General features: G+C 49.3%; 1 protein-coding gene across 3 annotated transcripts in view; it reads left to right on the forward strand.

Annotated features, from left to right (window-relative positions):
* The window catches only part of LOC139386958 (phosphatidylinositol glycan anchor biosynthesis, class K), a 30849-nt gene that overhangs the window by 4819 nt on the left and 6862 nt on the right, over nucleotides 1-19168 (forward strand). For all 3 annotated transcript variants that reach the window (XR_011629108.1, XR_011629109.1, XM_071132869.1), the window contains exons 4-8: nucleotides 7443-7578; nucleotides 9404-9515; nucleotides 10282-10378; nucleotides 15162-15279; nucleotides 15935-16045. Coding sequence is in view for 1 of the 3 variants with exons in the window: in XM_071132869.1 (XP_070988970.1) it covers nucleotides 7443-7578; nucleotides 9404-9515; nucleotides 10282-10378; nucleotides 15162-15279; nucleotides 15935-16045 (574 nt within the window). In the remaining 2 variants the exon portion in view is untranslated. The remainder of the gene's footprint in view (nucleotides 1-7442; nucleotides 7579-9403; nucleotides 9516-10281; nucleotides 10379-15161; nucleotides 15280-15934; nucleotides 16046-19168) is intronic.

A 19168-nucleotide genomic window follows, 5' to 3' on the forward strand; every position in this document is an offset into this window, starting at 1 on the left:
CTGTCTGTCTGACAGAGTGCCGCTCCACCACAGGGTGTGTCTGTCTGACAGAGTGCCGCTCCACCACAGGGTGTGTCTGTCTGACAGAGTGCCGCTCCACCACAGGGTGTGTCTGTCTGACAGAGTGCCGCTCCACCACAGGGTGTGTCTGTCTGACAGAGTGCCGCTCCACCACAGGGTGTGTCTGTCTGACAGAGTGCCGCTCCACCACAGGGTCTGTCTGTCTGACTGTTGTAACTTTAATGTGTTACAGAGTTAATGTTTGAGTTTATTCTTTGAACTGTATCTAAAGATATTTCTTTAGATTTATTTGCATATGTAATTGTATTGGGTTGTGTTGAATTACGCTTTTTGACTGCAAGTCCCAGAATGCCTTGGGAGAGGAATGAGTGATAACGCGCCAATTATGTGCAGGTGCGAATGATTGTGGCTGACTTTCCAACAGCATCTTACCTGCATTGCTCTGTACCAAAACAATTGTTGTTAAATGTAACGTAAACAAGTATTCTTACTAAAATAAGCTTTCGTATCAAACCCGACGTCCCGAGTCATTACTAAGAAGTTAGTTAATCTAAAATTTGGTGCCGAAACCCGGGATATGAGCTGCGACGAAGAAGTGGCTGAAATGGCTGAGGAGGAACGTCGGCATGAAGCAGAAAGAATGAGACGAAAGCGGGTTACCATTCGAGGCGCAACAACGCGGATTTTGAATCAGATTGACGTGGAAATATCCCAGTCAAATCCGGATACCGATCACTTGAGTACATTGTTGGAATTGCTATCCGCTAAGGAGGACAGTTTGTTTGAGCTCGATCGTGGAATTGAACAGTTAACGCCATTGGACGGATTGGAGGCAGAGATTGCATGCACGGAGGATTACAAAGAACGCATTATCATGCTGAAGAGCCGTGCGCAAAGAGTGATAACGAAGAAACAGGACGTCAATTCACTACCAGCCCGGGTGAGTGACGCTAACTCAAACATATCACAGAGACAATCAGTAAGGCTACCGAAGTTGATTATTGAGAAATTCTATGGAGATGTCAGTATGTGGCAGGAGTTTTGGAGCCAATATGAGACTGCTATTCACAACAATGATTCCCTGTGTAAAAAAGAGAAGTTTACCTATCTGAAAACATATCTCACTGGACCAGCTGCAAAGGCAGTAGCAGGACTGATGTTAACAGACAGTAACTATGATAATGCAATCACTCTACTCAAGAGCAGATTTGGAAGGAAAGATCTTGTGATTAGTGCTCATATGTCAAAGCTGCTGAATCTCACACCTGTGAAGAAATCCTCTGATCTAAATGCATTGAGGCAGCTATATGATGAATGTGAAATTCAGATTAGGAGCCTGGAATCACTGGGTGTAATGTCAGAAACCTATGGAAGCCTACTATTCCCAATCTTACTGCAGATGATTCCAGAGGACATAGCTCTTGACTATAGTCGTCAGAGGGGAGTAGATGATGAATGGAAAGTGTCTGAGATTATCAGTTTCCTACAGAAAGAGGTTCAGAGCAGGGAGAGAGCGCTACCAATGACAAGATCATACAACCAACAGAAAGAGAGCAAACCATGGAACAAGTCATGCTTCTCCAATGAAATGAAAACAAAAAGACCCAACATGCCCTCTGCTGCAGCACTGCATACAACCAGCCAGAAGGAACAACAAACGTGTCTATTTTGTGACAGTGCAGACCACAAATCAGAAAACTGCCCTGACTACAATATTGCTACACGCAAAGAGAAACTAAAGAACATGGGAAGATGCTTTGTATGTTTAGGACAGAGACACATAGCAAAATTCTGTAAAGTCAAAGATGTGTCATGTGCAACATGTGGAAGCAGACATCACATTGCGGTTTGTACCAGTAAGAGGAGGGAGGTGCAACCCCCTACTGTTTCTGTAGATGCTGTTGTTTCCTCAGTTATTCCCCATTCAGTGAAGATGAAACCAGATGGACAGAACACTGTGTTGCTACAAACGGCAAAGGCATGGGTAGAAGGCCCATCGGGCAGGAAGATAGCTCGTTGCTTACTAGATGGAGGCAGTCAGAGAAGCTTCATACATGAAAACCTTGTGAAGGGCTTGAAGCTACCAGTAATCAGACAAGAGGCACTCACTCTTCACACGTTTGGCTCCTCTGCCCCAGCAACATCCCAACGCAACACAGTGAAAGTCATCTTGGAGAATGTCTGGGACAAACAGCAGAGAATAGAGATCGAGGCAATTGAAACCCCACAAGTGTGCACAGCTGTGATGAAGGTTCCTGGTGAACGGATTCAGTATGAGCTCAGTAAAAGGGGACTGCAGCTCGCAGACTTTCCAGGAGATGACAATGATCCTGAACTCTCTGTCCTGATAGGAGCAGATTACTACTGGCAGATAGTATCAGGCAGAGTGGAGCGACTGACGGAGACGCTAGTTGCTTTAGAGAGCACCTTTGGATGGTCGGTGCAGGGACCCGTGTCCATGTCAAGTGTCGCCGAGGCAACTTGCATGTTCATCCCACTTGATGAAGACACACTAGTCTCCAAGCAATTGCATGCATTCTGGGAGCTTGAGTCTCTGGGTATTCTAAGCGAGAAAACACAGAACGCAGAGGAAACCGAGGCTCTACAAAGGTTTGAGGAAACAACCACCTTCAAAGATGGGCGATACCATGTGGAGTTGCCATGGAAACGAGAAATGCCAGAACTCCAAGACAACTATAGAATCGCCAAGAAACGGTTTGAATGTCTGAAGAAAAGGCTGAAGAAGGATGTGACGTTGTACAGCAGATACAAAGAAGTAGTAGAAGACTACTTACAACAAGATATGGCAGAGGACGTGCCCAAGGACAATGCATCAAGTGCAGACAACGTAAAATACTACTTACCTCACCATGCAGTACTCCGAGAAGATAAGGTGACAACAAAACTGAGAGTGGTGTTTGATGCCTCGTCCCATGAAGATGGCTGTCCATCTCTCAATGACTGTCTACTCACAGGACCGAACCTGAATCCGGATCTGCTCAGCGTTCTGATAAAGTTCAGACTACATGAGATCGCATTCATGGCAGACATCAAGAAAGCTTTCCTGCAGATATCCCTAGCAGAGAGAGACAGAGACGCCGTGAGATTTCTATGGCTCACTGGCCCACCAAGAGGAGAAAATGAAGAGGAGCTGCGTGTGCTGAGGATGAAAAGAGTGGTATTTGGAGCTTCCCCAAGTCCATTTTTGCTGGCAGCTACAATCAGGAAGCACCTGAAACAATATGAAACAGAACAACCAGAAGTTGTAGAGATACTGAGAGAGTCACTCTACGTAGATGACTTCATTGCAAGTTCACGCAATGTTGAAGAGGCTTACCTTGTGACAACAACTGCAAAGCGAATGCTGTCGAATGCAGGCATGGACCTCTGCAAGTGGATGACAAATTCTCCTGAATTGAAAACAAAATGGGAGGAGAGTACGACAACTGACCACCCATTGACGCTAGAAACACAAGGATTAGCGCTGAAGGTTTTAGGTTTAGTATGGAGGCCGGAAACGGATGACTTTGTGTTTGACCTCAGGCCGTTACTGAGCATTCTAAGGCAAAAGGAAAACACAAAGAGAAGTGTTCTGCAGTCGTCTGCACGTATCTTCGACCCTCTTGGTTTCTTAACTCCCTTCACCATCAGGATCAAGTGCATGTTCCAGGAAATGTGGGAGAGGGGACTCAGCTGGGACGAAGAATTACCACCTGATCTGACACGAGAATGGCAACAGTGGTGTTCAGAACTACCCCAGTTACACCAGCTCACCATACCAAGGTGGTACAGAACAGACATGCGGCCACAGAATAACCACACCCTGAAACTACACGTGTTCTGTGATGCAAGTGAAAGGGCTTACAGTGCAGTAGCTTACTTGCAAGGTGAGTCACAAGACAGGGAAACAACAAGTCTAGTCGCATCCAAGTCCAGGGTAGCCCCACTTAAGAAAATGACGCTGCCACGCCTGGAGCTCATGGGAGCTGTGATTGGAGCGAGACTAGCAACCAACTTGATGACCACACTGAAAATGGAAGAAAAACAGATTAACATGTGGACAGACTCGATGATCGTGCTGCATTGGATTTGCAGCTCAGCTCAGAAATGGAAACAGTTTGTTGCGAACAGAGTGACGGAGATCCAGTCCTTGACCAATCCAGAGTCATGGTCACATATTGAAGGGAAAACGAATCCAGCTGACCTCCCTACAAGAGGACAAACTGTTAGAAACTTGACACAGAGCGAGCTATGGTGGAATGGACCCAGAATTCTGACATCACCCAATCAGTCCGAAGAGACTGATGATAACAAGGTTCCGGATGAGGTGAATATAGAACTCAAGTCCAGTTGCCAGGCTACTGTACAACTCGCAGCAAACAGCACAGACAGCACTGAACCTGTGTTGGAGCTTGAAAGGTACAGCAAACTGAAAAGAGTGTTCAGAGTCACCGCCTGGATAAAGAGATTCATAGCCAATGCTCGTACAACCATAAAGATGCAAGGTGAACTGACTGCTGACGAACTGTTCGATGCAGAAAAGTACTGGATTAAGGTAACACAACAACAGAGTTTCGGACAGGAGATCAAACTACTGAAGGCAGGAAAAAGCCTAAACAATGACTGTAAAATCAGAGAACTGAAACCTTTCCTGGACGAACACGAACTGCTCAGTGTAGGAGGAAGACTGCAACAGTCCAACTTCACATTCAGAGAGCAGCACCCATGGGTTCTGCCCAATAAGTCCAGATACTCAGAAATGCTGATACAGTACCAACATGAGAAGGTGATGCATTCTGGAGCAAGTGACACTCAGCACCCAACGTTACACAAGCGGGAAATGACACGCAGATGGAAGTACAGGCAGAGACTTGTGACCAGTTTCTGGAACAGTTGGCGAAGAGACTACTTGCTGGATCTAAAGTCAGCACACCGCTGTGACACACCACAGCCCACCCCACTGAAGGCGGGTGACGTTGTACTCATTGGAGAAGATAACACACCCAGACAAACCTGGAAACTAGGAAATATTGAGGAACTGTTTCCAGGCCGAGATGGCTTAGTTAGATCATGTTCAGTTCGTACTGCTTCAGGGACTTTGTTGAGGAGACCTATTCAGTTGATATACTGCCTAGAGATCTAGATGAACACAATTGTTCATCGGGGGGGGAGGATGTTGTAACTTTAATGTGTTACAGAGTTAATGTTTGAGTTTATTCTTTGAACTGTATCTAAAGATATTTCTTTAGATTTATTTGCATATGTAATTGTATTGGGTTGTGCTGAATTACGCTTTTTGACTGCAAGTCCCAGAATGCCTTGGGAGAGGAATGAGTGATAACGCGCCAATTATGTGCAGGTGCGAATGATTGTGGCTGACTTTCCAACAGCATCTTACCTGCATTGCTCTGTACCAAAACAATTGTTGTTAAATGTAACGTAAACAAGTATTCTTACTAAAATAAGCTTTCGTATCAAACCCGACGTCCCGAGTCATTACTAAGAAGTTAGTTAATCTAAAACTGACAGAGTGCTGCTCCACCACAGGGTGTGTCTGTCTGACAGTGCTGCTCCACCACAGGGTCTGTCTGTCTGACAGAGTGCTGCTCCACCACAGGGTCTGTCTGTCTGACAGAGTGCTGCTCCACCACAGGGTCTGTCTGTCTGACAGAGTGCTGCTCCACCACAGGGTCTGTCTGTCTGACAGAGTGCTGCTCCACCACAGGGTCTGTCTGTCTGACAGAGTGCTGCTCCACCACAGGGTGTGTCTGTCTGACAGAGTGCCGCTCCACCACAGGGTCTGTCTGACAGAGTGCCGCTCCACCACAGGGTGTGTCTGTCTGACAGAGTGCCGCTCCACCACAGGGTCTGTCTGTCTGACAGAGTGCCGCTCCACCACAGGGTCTGTCTGTCTGTCTGACAGAGTGCCGCTCCACCACAGGGTCTGTCTGTCTGACAGAGTGCTGCTCCACCACAGGGTGTGTCTGTCTGACAGAGTGCTGCTCCACCACAGGGTCTGTCTGTCTGACAGAGTGCTGCTCCACCACAGGGTCTGTCTGTCTGACAGAGTGCTGCTCCACCACAGGGTCTGTCTGTCTGACAGAGTGCTGCTCCACCACAGGGTCTGAGTGCTGCTCCACCACAGGGTCTGTCTGTCTGACAGAGTGCTGCTCCACCACAGGATCTGTCTGTCTGACAGAGTGCTGCTCCACCACAGGGTCTGTCTGACAGTGCCGCTCCACCACAGGGTCTGTCTGTCTGACAGAGTGCTGCTCCACCACAGGGTCTGTCTGACAGTGCTGCTCCACCACAGGGTGTGTCTGTCTGACAGAGTGCTGCTCCACCACAGGGTGTGTCTGTCTGACAGAGTGCTGCTCCACCACAGGGTGTGTCTGTCTGACGGAGTGCTGCTCCACCACAGGGTCTGTCTGACAGAGTGCCGCTCCACCACAGGGTCTGTCTGTCTGTCTGACAGAGTGCTGCTCCACCACAGGGTCTGTCTGTCTGTCTGACAGAGTGCTGCTCCACCACAGGGTCTGTCTGTCTGACAGAGTGCTGCTCCACCACAGGGTCTGTCTGTGTCTGACGGAGTGCTGCTCCACCACAGGGTCTGTCTGACAGAGTGCCGCTCCACCACAGGGTCTGTCTGTCTGACAGAGTGCTGCTCCACCACAGGGTCTGTCTGTCTGTCTGACAGAGTGCTGCTCCACCACAGGGTCTGTCTGTCTGACAGAGTGCTGCTCCACCACAGGGTCTGTCTGTGTCTGACGGAGTGCTGCTCCACCACAGGGTCTGTCTGTCTGACAGAGTGCTGCTCTACCACAGGGTCTGTCTGTCTGACAGAGTGCTGCTCTACCACAGGGTCTGTCTGTCTGACAGAGTGCTGCTCCACCACAGGGTCTGTCTGTCTGACAGAGTGCTGCTCTACCACAGGGTCTGTCTGTGTCTGACGGAGTGCTGCTCCACCACAGGGTCTGTCTGTGTCTGACGGAGTGCTGCTCCACCACAGGGTCTGTCTGTCTGACAGAGTGCTGCTCTACCACAGGGTCTGTCTGTGTCTGACGGAGTGCTGCTCCACCACAGGGTCTGTCTGTCTGACAGAGTGCTGCTCCACCACAGGGTGTGTCTGTCTGACAGAGTGCTGCTCCACCACAGGGTGTGTCTGTCTGACAGAGTGCTGCTCCACCACAGGGTCTGTCTGTCTGACAGAGTGCTGCTCCACCACAGGGTCTGTCTGTCTGACAGAGTGCTGCTCCACCACAGGGTCTGTCTGTCTGACAGAGTGCTGCTCCACCACAGGGTCTGTCTGACGGAGTGCTGCTCCACCACAGGTGACATACTCAGGTCAAAGATGGACATGTTATAACTGGTCCCACCCTCTCTCTCTTTACTTCCCTCCTTCCTCCCTCCCTTCTCTCCAGTCACATAGTTTTGATGCTGGCAGACGACATGGCGTGTAACCATAGAAACCCGAAGCCGGCCACGGTGTTCAGTCACAAGAACATGGAGCTCAACGTGTATGGAGATGACGTAGAGGTGGATTACCGTGGTTACGAGGTGAGTGTGTTGCCACTCACACCAAGCCCCTCCCCCTGCCACTCACACCAAGCCCCTTCCCTTGCCACTCACACCAAGCCCCTCCCCCTGCCACTCACACCAAGCCCCTTCCCTTGCCACTCACACCAAGCCCCTCCCCCTGCCACTCACACCAAGCCCCTTCCCTTGCCACTCACACCAAGCCCCTTCCCTTGCCACTCACACCAAGCACCTTCCCTTGCCACTCACACCAAGCCCCTCCCCCTGCCACTCACACCAAGCCCCTTCCCTTGCCACTCACACTCACACCAAGCCCCTTCCCTTGCCACTCACACCATGCCCCTCCCCCTGCCACTCACACCAAGCCCCTTCCCTTGCCACTCACACCAAGCCCCTTCCCTTGCCACTCACACCAAGCCCCTTCCCTTGCCACTCACACCAAGCCCCTCCCCTTGCCACTCACACCAAGCCCCTTCCCTTGCCACTCACACCAAGCCCCTCCCCCTGCCACTCACACCAAGCCCCTCCCCCTTTTGCCAATACAACTGAATACAACAGGTGAATACAACAGGTGTAGTAGACCTCACAGTGAAATGCTGAATACAACAGGTGTAGTAGACCTCACAGTGAAATGCTGAATTCAACAGGTGTAGTAGACCTTACAGTGAAATGCTGAATACAACAGGTGTAGTAGACCTTACAGTGAAATGCTGAATACAACAGGTGTAGTAGACCTCACAGTGAAATGCTGAATTACAACAGGTGTAGTAGACCTTACAGTGAAATGCTGAATACAACAGGTGTAGTAGACCTCACAGTGAAATGCTGAATACAACAGGTGTAGTAGACCTCACAGTGAAATGCTGAATACAACAGGTGTAGTAGACCTTACAGTGAAATGCTGACTTACGAGCCCTTAACCAATAAACAGGGGGTACCGATACAGAGTCAATGTGGAGGCTATATACAGGGGGTACCGGTACAGAGTCAATGTGGAGGCTATATACAGGGGGTACCGGTACAGAGTCAATGTGGAGGCTATATACAGGGTATTACGGTACAGAGTCAATGTGGAGGCTATATACAGGGTATTACAGTACAGAGTCAATGTGGAGGCTATATACAGGGTATTACGGTACAGAGTCAATGTGGAGGCTATATACAGGGTATTACAGTACAGAGTCAATGTGGAGGCTATATACAGGGTATTACGGTACAGAGTCAATGTGGAGGCTATATACAGGGGGTACTGGTACAGAGTCAATGTGGAGGCTATATACAGGGTGTTACGGTACAGAGTCAATGTGGAGGCTATATACAGGGTATTACAGTACAGAGTCAATGTGGAGGCTATATACAGGGTATTACAGTACAGAGTCAATGTGGAGGCTATATACAGAGGTAGTATGTACATGTAGGTAGAGTTATTAAAGTGACTATACATAGATGACAACAGAGAGCAGCAGTGGTGTAAAGAGAGGGAGGGGGGTAGATAGTCTGGGTAGCCATTTGACTAGATGTTCAGGAGTCTTATGACTTGGGGGTAGACGATGTACCTAGGTCTTCCCTGGTTATTCTATGATCACCTCTGGACTGTCATAACAGGTGTGTGTTGAGTTCAACGCACCAGCCAGACGGATGGATCATGGTTATCCTGGTATTCATTTATTTCCACGGTGAATAATGACCATCTATAAATAGTACGTGGGAGGTTCATCGTGTTGCCGTCAGGGGAAACGTATTGTGTGGGGAATGAGCCTGGGGAATGATTGTGTTTTCTCTCTCTCTCTCTCTCTCTCTCTCTGTCTCTCTCTGTCTCTCTCTGTCTCTCTCTCTCTGTTTTCAGGTGACCGTTGAGAACTTCCTTCGTGTGCTGACGGGAAGGCTGCCACCCAGCACGCCGCGGTCTAAACGCCTCCTCTCTGACGACCACAGCAACATCCTCATCTACCTCACTGGTACGCACACGCCAGGCACACACACGCTAGACACACACGCACACACCAGACACGCACACGCTAGACACACGCACACACCAGACACGCACACGCTAGACACACACACACCAGACACGCACACGCTAGACACACACACACACACACCAGACACGCACACGCTAGACACACACACACACCAGACACGCACACGCTAGACACACACGCACACACCAGACCCGCACACGCTAGACACACACCACACACACCAGACACGCACACACCAGACACGCACACACTACGCACACACACCAGACACGCACACACACACACCAGACACGCCAGACACACACACACACCAGACACGCCAGACACACGCACATGCTAAGCACACACACACCAGACACGCACACACTACGCACACACCACACACGCACGCACCAGACATACATGGGTGTATTGATGGGTGGATGGATTGATTGATGGATTGATGTATTGATTGATTGATTGATGGCTGGATTGATTGATGTATGGCTGGATGGCTGGATTGATTGATGTATTGATGGATGGATTGATGGATGGATTGATGGATTGATTGATGGATGGATTGATTGATGTATTGATTGATTGATTGATGGATGTATTGATTGATGTATTGATTGATGTATTGATTGATGTATGGATGGATGGATTGATTGATGGATTGATTGATGGATTGATTTATTGATTGATGGATGTATTGATTGATGTATTGATTGATGTATTGATTGATGGATGGATTGATTGACAGGTCACGGTGGGAACGGCTTCCTGAAGTTCCAGGACTCTGAAGAGATCAGCAACGTGGAGCTGGCCGACGCCTTTGAACAGATGTGGACAAAGAGAAGGTAAGGGGGGGGGGGGGAAGAGGGATGGGAGAGGACAGGGATGAGGGTGAGGAGGGGAGGGAGAGAAGAGGGAGAGGAGGGAGGGATGGGGAGGGTGAGACGAGGGATGAGGAGAGAGATGAGGGTGAGGAGGGGAGGGAGAGAAGAGAAGAGGGAGGGGAGGGAGGGGTGAGGAGGGAAGAGGAGGGAAGAGGAAATGTGGGGAGGGGGGGGGGTGTGTGTGTCTGATAAAACCGTGGTGACGCCAGCCACTACAGTTTGACTAATGTCTTGATTACACACATTCACTCATTACAGTCTGACTAATGTCCTGATTACACACATTCACTCATTACAGTCTGGATAATTAGCATCACCGTGACTTTGTCCCCTTCTGGCCCGCGGTGCTTTCATTAGGAGGTTTAACACACACCGCAGCCCACACGAAGACGCCACACACTTCAGGGATAAAGGACGTGGGGACATAAGTAGTTCTCAATGTAAAAATGCTGCATTAGGACATGTCAACACCTTCATTAGGACATGTCAACACCTTCATTAGGACATGTCAACACCTTCATTAGGACATGTCAACACCTTCATTAGGACATGTCAACGCCTTCATTAGGACATGTCAACGCCTTCATTAGGACATGTCAACGCCTTCATTAGGACATGTCAACGCCTTCATTAGGACATGTCAACGCCTTCATTAGGACATGTCAACGCCTTCATTAGGACATGTCAACGCCTTCATTAGGACATGTCAACGCCTTCATTAGGACATGTCAACGCCTTCATTAGGACATGTCAACGCCTTCATTAGGACATGTCAACGCCTTCATTAGGACATGTCAACGCCTTCATTAGGACATGTCAACGCCTTCATTAGGACATGTCACCGCCTTCATTAGGACATGTCACCGCCTTCATTAGGACATGTCACCGCCTTCATTAGGACATGTCACCGCCTTCATTAGGACATGTCACCGCCTTCATTAGGACATGTCAACGCCTTCATTAGGACATGTCAACGCCTTCATTAGGACATGTCAACGCCTTCATTAGGACATGTCAACGCCTTCAGTAGGACATGTCAACGCCTTACTCGGCATTCCAGCGGTGTGTTTGATCTGCGGATAGCCACCTAAACATCCCTCTTATGCCTGACTGAAGTGAGTTCGGGAAAAAACTGAAAATATTCATCTTGGAAATAGTTTTCACAAACTGAGTCTAAACTCAGAATCCAATAGGCTTCTCAAAAACAACAGGGTCACTGTGGTAGGATGTTGATTGGTGATTTCCTGCATTTGTTTAAGTTCCATCGTGTAGCCTGATTTCAGATGTGTCCATGTTAACGGGATTATTGGAAATCCTCCTCCTTGTAAACATTTTAAACTATTATATGACTTTTTCCACGTTTTGTTACGTTACATCCTTATTCTAAAATGGATTCAACATTTATCAATCTACCCCATGGTGACATCACAATACCCCATGGTGACATCACAATACCCCATAATGACAGAGAAAAAAGGTTTTTAGACATGTTTGCAAATATATTAAGAACAAATACCTTATTTACATTAGTATTCAGACCCTTTGCTGTGAGACTCAATTTTTATTTTATTTTTTTATTTTTTTTTTTACCTTTATTTAACCAGGCAAGTCAGTTAAGAACAAATTCTTATTTACAATGACGTCCTAGGAACAGTGGGTTAACTGCCTGTTCAGGGGCAGAACGACAGATTTGTACCTTGTCAGCTCGGGGGTTTGAACTTGCAATCTTTCGGTTACTAGTCCAACACTCTAACCACTAGGCTACCCTGCCGCCCCAATTGAGCTCAGGTGCATCCTGTTTCCATTGATCATCCTTGAGATGTTTCTACAACTTGATTGGAGTCCAGCTGTGGTAAATTCAATTGTTTGGACATGATTTTGGAAGGCACACACCTGTCTAAAAAGGGTCACACAGTTGACAGGTGCACGTCAGAGCAAAAACCAAGTCGTGAGGTCGAAGGAATTGTCCGTAGACCTCCGAGACAGGATTCTGTCGAGGCACAGATCTGGGGAAGGGTACCAACAAATGTCTGCAACGTTTAAGGTCTCCAAGAACACAGTGGCCTCCAACATTCTTAAATGGAAGAAGTTTGGAACCACCAAGAATCTTCTTAGAGCTGGCCGCCCGGCCAAACTGAGCAATCAGGGGAGAAGGGCCTTGGTCAGGGAGGTGACAAAGAACCCAATGGTCACTCTGACAGAGCTCCAGAGTTCCTCTGTGGAGATGCGAGAACCTTCCAGAAGGACAACCATCACTGCAGCCCTCCACCAATCAGGCCTTTATGGTAGAGTATCCAGATGGAAGCCACTCCTCAGTAAAAGGCACATGACAGCCCACTTGGAGTTTGCCAAAAGGCACCTAAAGGACTCTCAGACCATGAGAAACAAGATTCTCTGGTCTAATGAAACCAAGATTGAACTCTTTGGCCTGAATGCCAAGCGTCACATCTGGAGGAAACCTGGCACCATCCATCCATCCCTACGGTGAAGCATGGTGGTGGCAGCATCATGCTGTGGGGATGTTTTTCAGCGGCAGGGACTGGGAGACTAGTCTGGATTGAGGGAAAGATAAATGGAGCAAAGTACAGAGAGATCCTTGACGAAAACCTGCTCAGGACCTCAGACTATGGCAAAGGTTCACCTTCCAACAGGACAATGACCCAAAGCAAACAGCCAAGAGAACGCAGGAGTGGCTTCGCGACAAGTCTCTGAATGACCTTGAGTGGCCCAGCCAGAGCCCGGAATTGAACCAGATCGAACATCTCTGGAGAGAAATTAAAATAGCTGTGCATGGCGCAGTGGTCTAGGGCACTGCATAGCAGCGCTAGCTGTGCCACCAGAGGCTCTGGGTTCGCGCCCAGGCTCTGTCGCAGCCGGCCGTGACTGGGAGGTGTGTGGGGCAACGCACAATTGGCCTAGCGTCGTCCGGGTTAGGGAGGGTTTGGCCAGTAGGGATATCCTTGTCTCATCGCGCACCAGCGACTCCTGTGGCGGGCCGGGCGCAGTGCGCGCTAACCAAGGTTGCCGGGTGCACGGTGTTTCCTCCGACACATTGGTGCGGCTGGCTTCCGGGTTGGATGCGTGCTGTGTTAAGAAGCAGTGCGGCTGGGTTGGGTTGTGTTTCGGAGGACGCGTGACTTTCAACCTTTGTCTCTCCCGAGCCCGTACGGGAGTTGTAGCAATGAGACAAGATAGTAACTACTAACAATTGGATACCACGAAATTGGGGAGAAAAGGAGGTAAAACATGTCATTAAATAAAAAATAAATAGCTGTCCAGAAACCCTCCCCAACCTCCACAACCTGACAGCATTCAACATTTATGGCACTTGCTAGCTAATGTGTCCTATTTAGCCAGCTTGCTGTTGATCGCTAATTTGTCCTGGGATATAAACATTGAGTTATTTTACCTGAAATACTCCCGACAGTTAATCCACACATAAAACGGCCAACCGAATCGTTTCTAGTCATCTCTCCTCCTTCCAGGATTTTTCATCTTTGAACTTATATGGTGATTGGCTACTAAACGTTCATAGTATTACCACAACGACCGACAACACAGTTAGTCTTTCAATCAGCCACGTGGGTATAACCAATTAGGAGATGGAACGTGGGTATCTGCTCCTATAAACCTATGAGGAGATGGGAGAGGCAGGACTTGCTTCGCGATCTGCGTCACCAATAGAACTGACCTCTCCACCGCAGGTGACGCGAGTGGTATAGTCAGGGTGTAAGGCTTTTAATGTAACAAAATGAGGAAGTCAAAGGGTATGAATACTTTACAAATAAACTGTATTTATTTGGACAGTGAAGCTACATACTAATTATGGATAATCATGAATGAATCTTGAAAAGTGTATGCTAACTAAGACATGCTAACCTCTCAGCATTACAATAACAGAGGAAGTTAGCATACCCCCAAGACATGCTAACCTCTCAGCATTACAATAACAGCGGAGGTTAGCATACCCCCCAAGACATGCTAACCTCTCACCATTACAATAACAGCGGAGGTTAGCATACGCCCAAGACATGCTAACCTCTCACCATTACAATAACAGGGGATACCCCCAAGACACACTAACCTCTCACCATTACAATAACAGGGAGGGGTTAGCATTTTATATCATACCCCAAGACATGCTAACCTCTCACCATTACAATAACAGGGGAAGTTAGCATTTGATATCATACCCCAAGACATGCTAACCTCTCACCATTACAATAACAGGGGAGGTTAGCATTTTATATCATACCCCCAAGACATGCTAACCTCTCATTACAATAACAGGGGAGGTTAGCATTTTATATCATACCCCCAGGACATGCTAACCTCTCACCATTACAATAACAGGGGAGGTTAGCATTTTATATCATACCCCCAAGACATGCTAACCTCTCACCATTACAATAACAGGGGAAGTTAGCATTTTATATCATACCCCAAAGACATGCTAACCTCTCACCATTACAATAACAGGGGAAGTTAGCATTTTATATCGTACCCCCAAGACATGCTAACCTCTCACCATTACAATAACAGGGGAAGTTAGCATTTTATATCATACCCCAAAGACATGCTAACCTCTCGCCATTACAATAACAGGGGAGGTTAGCATTTTATATCATACCCCCAAGACAAGTTAGCATGTCTTGGGGGTTTGATATTTATGCCTCTGTAACATTCTTATTCATTATTCACGATTCATATACATATATGTGTCTGTGTCTGTCTGTGTTTACAGGTACAATGAGCTGCTGTTCATCATTGATACTTGTCAGGGAGCCTCCATGTATGAGAGATTTTACTCTCCTAACCTCATGGCCCTGGCCTCCAGTCAAGTAGGAGAGGACTCCCTGTCGGTAAGTAACCAGAACACACACACACCTGGCCTCCAGTCAAGAAGGAGAAGTAAGATGGTGTTGACGTGGTAGTTGCTCTGTGTTGACCTCTAAGGTGTTGACATGGTAGTATCTCTGTGTTGTCCTCTAAGGTGTTGTTGACATGGTAGTAGCTCCGTGTTGTCCTCTATGGTGTTGTTGACATGGTAGTAGCTCTGTGTTGTCCTCTGTCAAGTAAAGTGTTAACAATCCTCCCTCCGATCTAGTCTCCATAAAACCACTTTACCTATAACCACTGTGATTATCATTGAACGTTTGGACATCTTGAAGAACGATCTGGCCTTAATGGCCATGTACTCTGTTATAATCTCCACCCGGCACAGCCAGAAGAGGACTGGCTACCCCTCAGAGTCTGGTTCCTCTCTACCTGGTACAGCCAGAAGAAGACTGGCCACCCCTCATAGTCTGGTTCCTCTCTAGGTTTCTTCCTAAGTTTTAGGCCTTTCTAGGGAGTTTTTTTCCTAGTCACCGTGCTTCTACACCTGCTTTTCTTGCTGTTTGGGGTTTTAGACTGAGTTTCTGTATAATCTGCTGATGTAAAAAGGGCTTTCTCAATACGTTAGATTTGATAAGAGTTCCTATGTATGAAACACCACGTATTGTTCTGTTCTTCCAGCACCAGCCAGACCTGGCTATCGGGGTCCATCTAATGGACAGGTATACATTCTACCTGTTGGAGTTTCTGGAGGATATTCACCCTGCTAGCACCGCTAACATGAATGATCTGGTGAGTCTCTCGCACGCTCTCTACCTCTCTTAGGCCTTTCTCTGGATGTGGGGTTAGCTTTAAAGGGGGTAGAAGCTGAGGTTGGTCCTAAAGGGGCTAAAGGTGGGGTTGGTCCTAAAGGGGGTAAGGCTGGGGTTGGTCCTAAAGGGGGTAAAGGTGGGGGTTGGTCCTAAAGGGGGTAAAGGTGGGGTTGGTCCTAAAGGTGGGGTTGGTCCTAAAGGGGTGAAGGTGGGGTTGGTCCTAAAGGGGGTAAGGCTGGGGTCGGTCCTAAAGGTGTAAAGGTGGGGTTGGTCCTAAAGGGGGTAACGGTGGGGTTGGTCCTAAAGGGGGTAAAGGTGGGGTTGGTCCTAAAGGGGGTAAAGGTGGGGTTGGTCCTAAAGGGGGTAAAGGTGGGGTTGGTCCTAAAGGGGGTGAAGGTGGGGTTGGTCCTAAAGGGGGTGAAGGTGGGGTTGGTCCTAAAGGGGGTGAAGGTGGGGTTGGTCCTAAAGGGGGTGAAGGTGGGGTTGGTCCTAAAGGGGGTAAAGGTGGGGTTGGTCCTAAAGGGGGTAAAGGTGGGGTTGGTCCTAAAGGGGGTAAAGGTGGGGTTGGTCCTAAAGGGGGTAAAGGTGGGGTTGGTCCTAAAGGGGGTAAAGGTGGGGTTGGTCCTAAAGGGGGTGAAGGTGGGGTTGGTCCTAAAGTGGGTAAAGGTGGGGTTGGTCCTAAAGGGGGTAAAGGTGAGGTTGGTCCTAAAGGGGGTAAAGGTGGGGTTGGTCCTAAAGGGGGTAAAGGTGGGGTTGGTCCTAAAGGGGGTAAAGGTGAGGTTGGTCCTAAAGGGGGTAACGGTGGGGTTGGTCCTAAAGGGGGTAACGGTGGGGTTGGTCCTAAAGGGGGTAAGGCTGGGGTTGGTCCTAAAGGTGTAAAGGTGGGGTTGGTCCTAAAGGGGGTAACGGTGGGGTTGGTCCTAAAGGGGGTAAAGGTGGGGTTGGTCCTAAAGGGGTAAAGGTGGGGTTGGTCCTAAAGGGGGTAAAGGTGAGGTTGGTCCTAAAGGGGGTAAAGGTGGGGTTGGTCCTAAAGGGGGTAAAGGTGGGGTTGGTCCTAAAGGGGGTAAAGGTGAGGTTGGTCCTAAAGGGGGTAACGGTGGGGTTGGTCCTAAAGGGGGTAAGGTGGGGTTGGTCCTAAAGGGGGTAAGGCTGGGGTTGGTCCTAAAGGTGTAAAGGTGGGGTTGGTCCTAAAGGGGGTAAAGGTGGGGTTGGTCCTAAAGGGGGTAAAGGTGGGGTTGGTCCTAAAGGGGGTAAAGGTGGGGTTGGTCCTAAAGGGGGTAAAGGTGAGGTTGGTCCTAAAGGGGGTAAAGGTGGGGTTGGTCCTAAAGGGGGTAAGGCTGGGGTTGGTCCTAAAGGGGGTAAAGGTGGGGTTGGTCCTAAAGGGGGTAAGGCTGGGGTTGGTCCTAAAGGGGGTAAGGCTGGGGTTGGTCCTAAAGGGGGTAAAGGTGGGGTTGGTCCTAAAGGGGGTAAAGGTGGGGTTGGTCCTAAAGGGGGTAAAGGTGGGGTTGGTCCTAAAGGGGGTAAAGGTGGGGTTGGTCCTAAAGGGGGTAAAGGTGGGGTTGGTCCTAAAGGGGGTAAAGGTGGGGTTGGTCCTAAAGGGGGTAAAGGTGAGGTTGGTCCTAAAGGGGGTAAAGGTGGGGTTGGTCCTAAAGGGGGTAAGGCTGGGGTTGGTCCTAAAGGGGGTAAGGCTGGGGTTGGTCCTAAAGGGGGTAAAGGTGGGGTTGGTCCTAAAGGGGGTAAGGCTGGGGTTGGTCCTAAAGGGGGTAAGGCTGGGTTTGGTCCTAAAGGGGGTAAAGGTGGGGTTGGTCCTAAAGGGGGTAAGGCTGGGGTTGGTCCTAAAGGGGGTAAGGCTGGGGTTGGTCCTAAAGGGGGTAAGGCTGGGGTTGGTCCTAAAGGGGGTAGGCTGGGGTTGGTCCTAAAGGGGGTAAGGTGGGGTTGGTCCTAAAGGTGTAAAGGTGGGGTTGGTCCTAAAGGGGGTAACGGTGGGGTTGGTCCTAAAGGGGGTAAAGGTGGGGTTGGTCCTAAAGGGGGTAAAGGTGGGGTTGGTCCTAAAGGGGGTAAAGGTGGGGTTGGTCCTAAAGGGGGTAAAGGTGGGGTTGGTCCTAAAGGGGGTAAAGGTGGGGTTGGTCCTAAAGGGGGTAAAGGTGGGGTTGGTCCTAAAGGGGGTAAAGGTGGGGTTGGTCCTAAAGGGGGTAAAGGTGGGGTTGGTCCTAAAGGGGGTAAAGGTGGGGTTGGTCCTAAAGGGGGTAAAGGTGGGGTTGGTCCTAAAGGGGGTAAAGGTGGGGTTGGTCCTAAAGGGGGTAAAGGTGAGGTTGGTCCTAAAGGGGGTAAAGGTGGGGTTGGTCCTAAAGGGGGTAAGGCTGGGGTTGGTCCTAAAGGGGGTAAAGGTGGGGTTGGTCCTAAAGGGGGTAAGGCTGGGGTTGGTCCTAAAGGGGGTAAGGCTGGGGTTGGTCCTAAAGGGGGTAAAGGTGGGGTTGGTCCTAAAGGGGGTAAGGCTGGGGTTGGTCCTAAAGGGGGTAAGGCTGGGGTTGGTCCTAAAGGGGGTAGGCTGGGGTTGGTCCTAAAGGGGGTAAGGTGGGGTTGGTCCTAAAGGTGTAACGGTGGGGTTGGTCCTAAAGGGGGTAACGGTGGGGTTGGTCCTAAAGGGGGTAAAGGTGGGGTTGGTCCTAAAGGGGGTAAAGGTGGGGTTGGTCCTAAACGGGGTGAAGGTGGGGTTGGTCCTAAAGGGGGTAAAGGTGGGGTTGGTCCTAAAGGGGGTAAAGGTGGGGTTGGTCCTAAAGGGGGTAAAGGTGGGGTTGGTCCTAAAGGGGGTAAAGGTGGGGTTGGTCCTAAAGGGGGTAAAGGTGGGGTTGGTCCTAAAGGGGGTAAAGGTGGGGTTGGTCCTAAAGGGGGTAAAGGTGGGGTTGGTCCTAAAGGGGGTAAAGGTGAGGTTGGTCCTAAAGGGGGTAAGGCTGGGGTTGGTCCTAAAGGGGGTAAAGGTGGGGTTGGTCCTAAAGGGGGTAAGGCTGGGGTTGGTCCTAAAGGGGGTAAGGCTGGGGTTGGTCCTAAAGGGGGTAAAGGTGGGGTTGGTCCTAAAGGGGGTAAGGCTGGGGTTGGTCCTAAA

Source organism: Oncorhynchus clarkii, chromosome 28 (assembly GCF_045791955.1).
Source record: "Oncorhynchus clarkii lewisi isolate Uvic-CL-2024 chromosome 28, UVic_Ocla_1.0, whole genome shotgun sequence".
Lineage (NCBI taxonomy): Eukaryota > Metazoa > Chordata > Actinopteri > Salmoniformes > Salmonidae > Oncorhynchus > Oncorhynchus clarkii.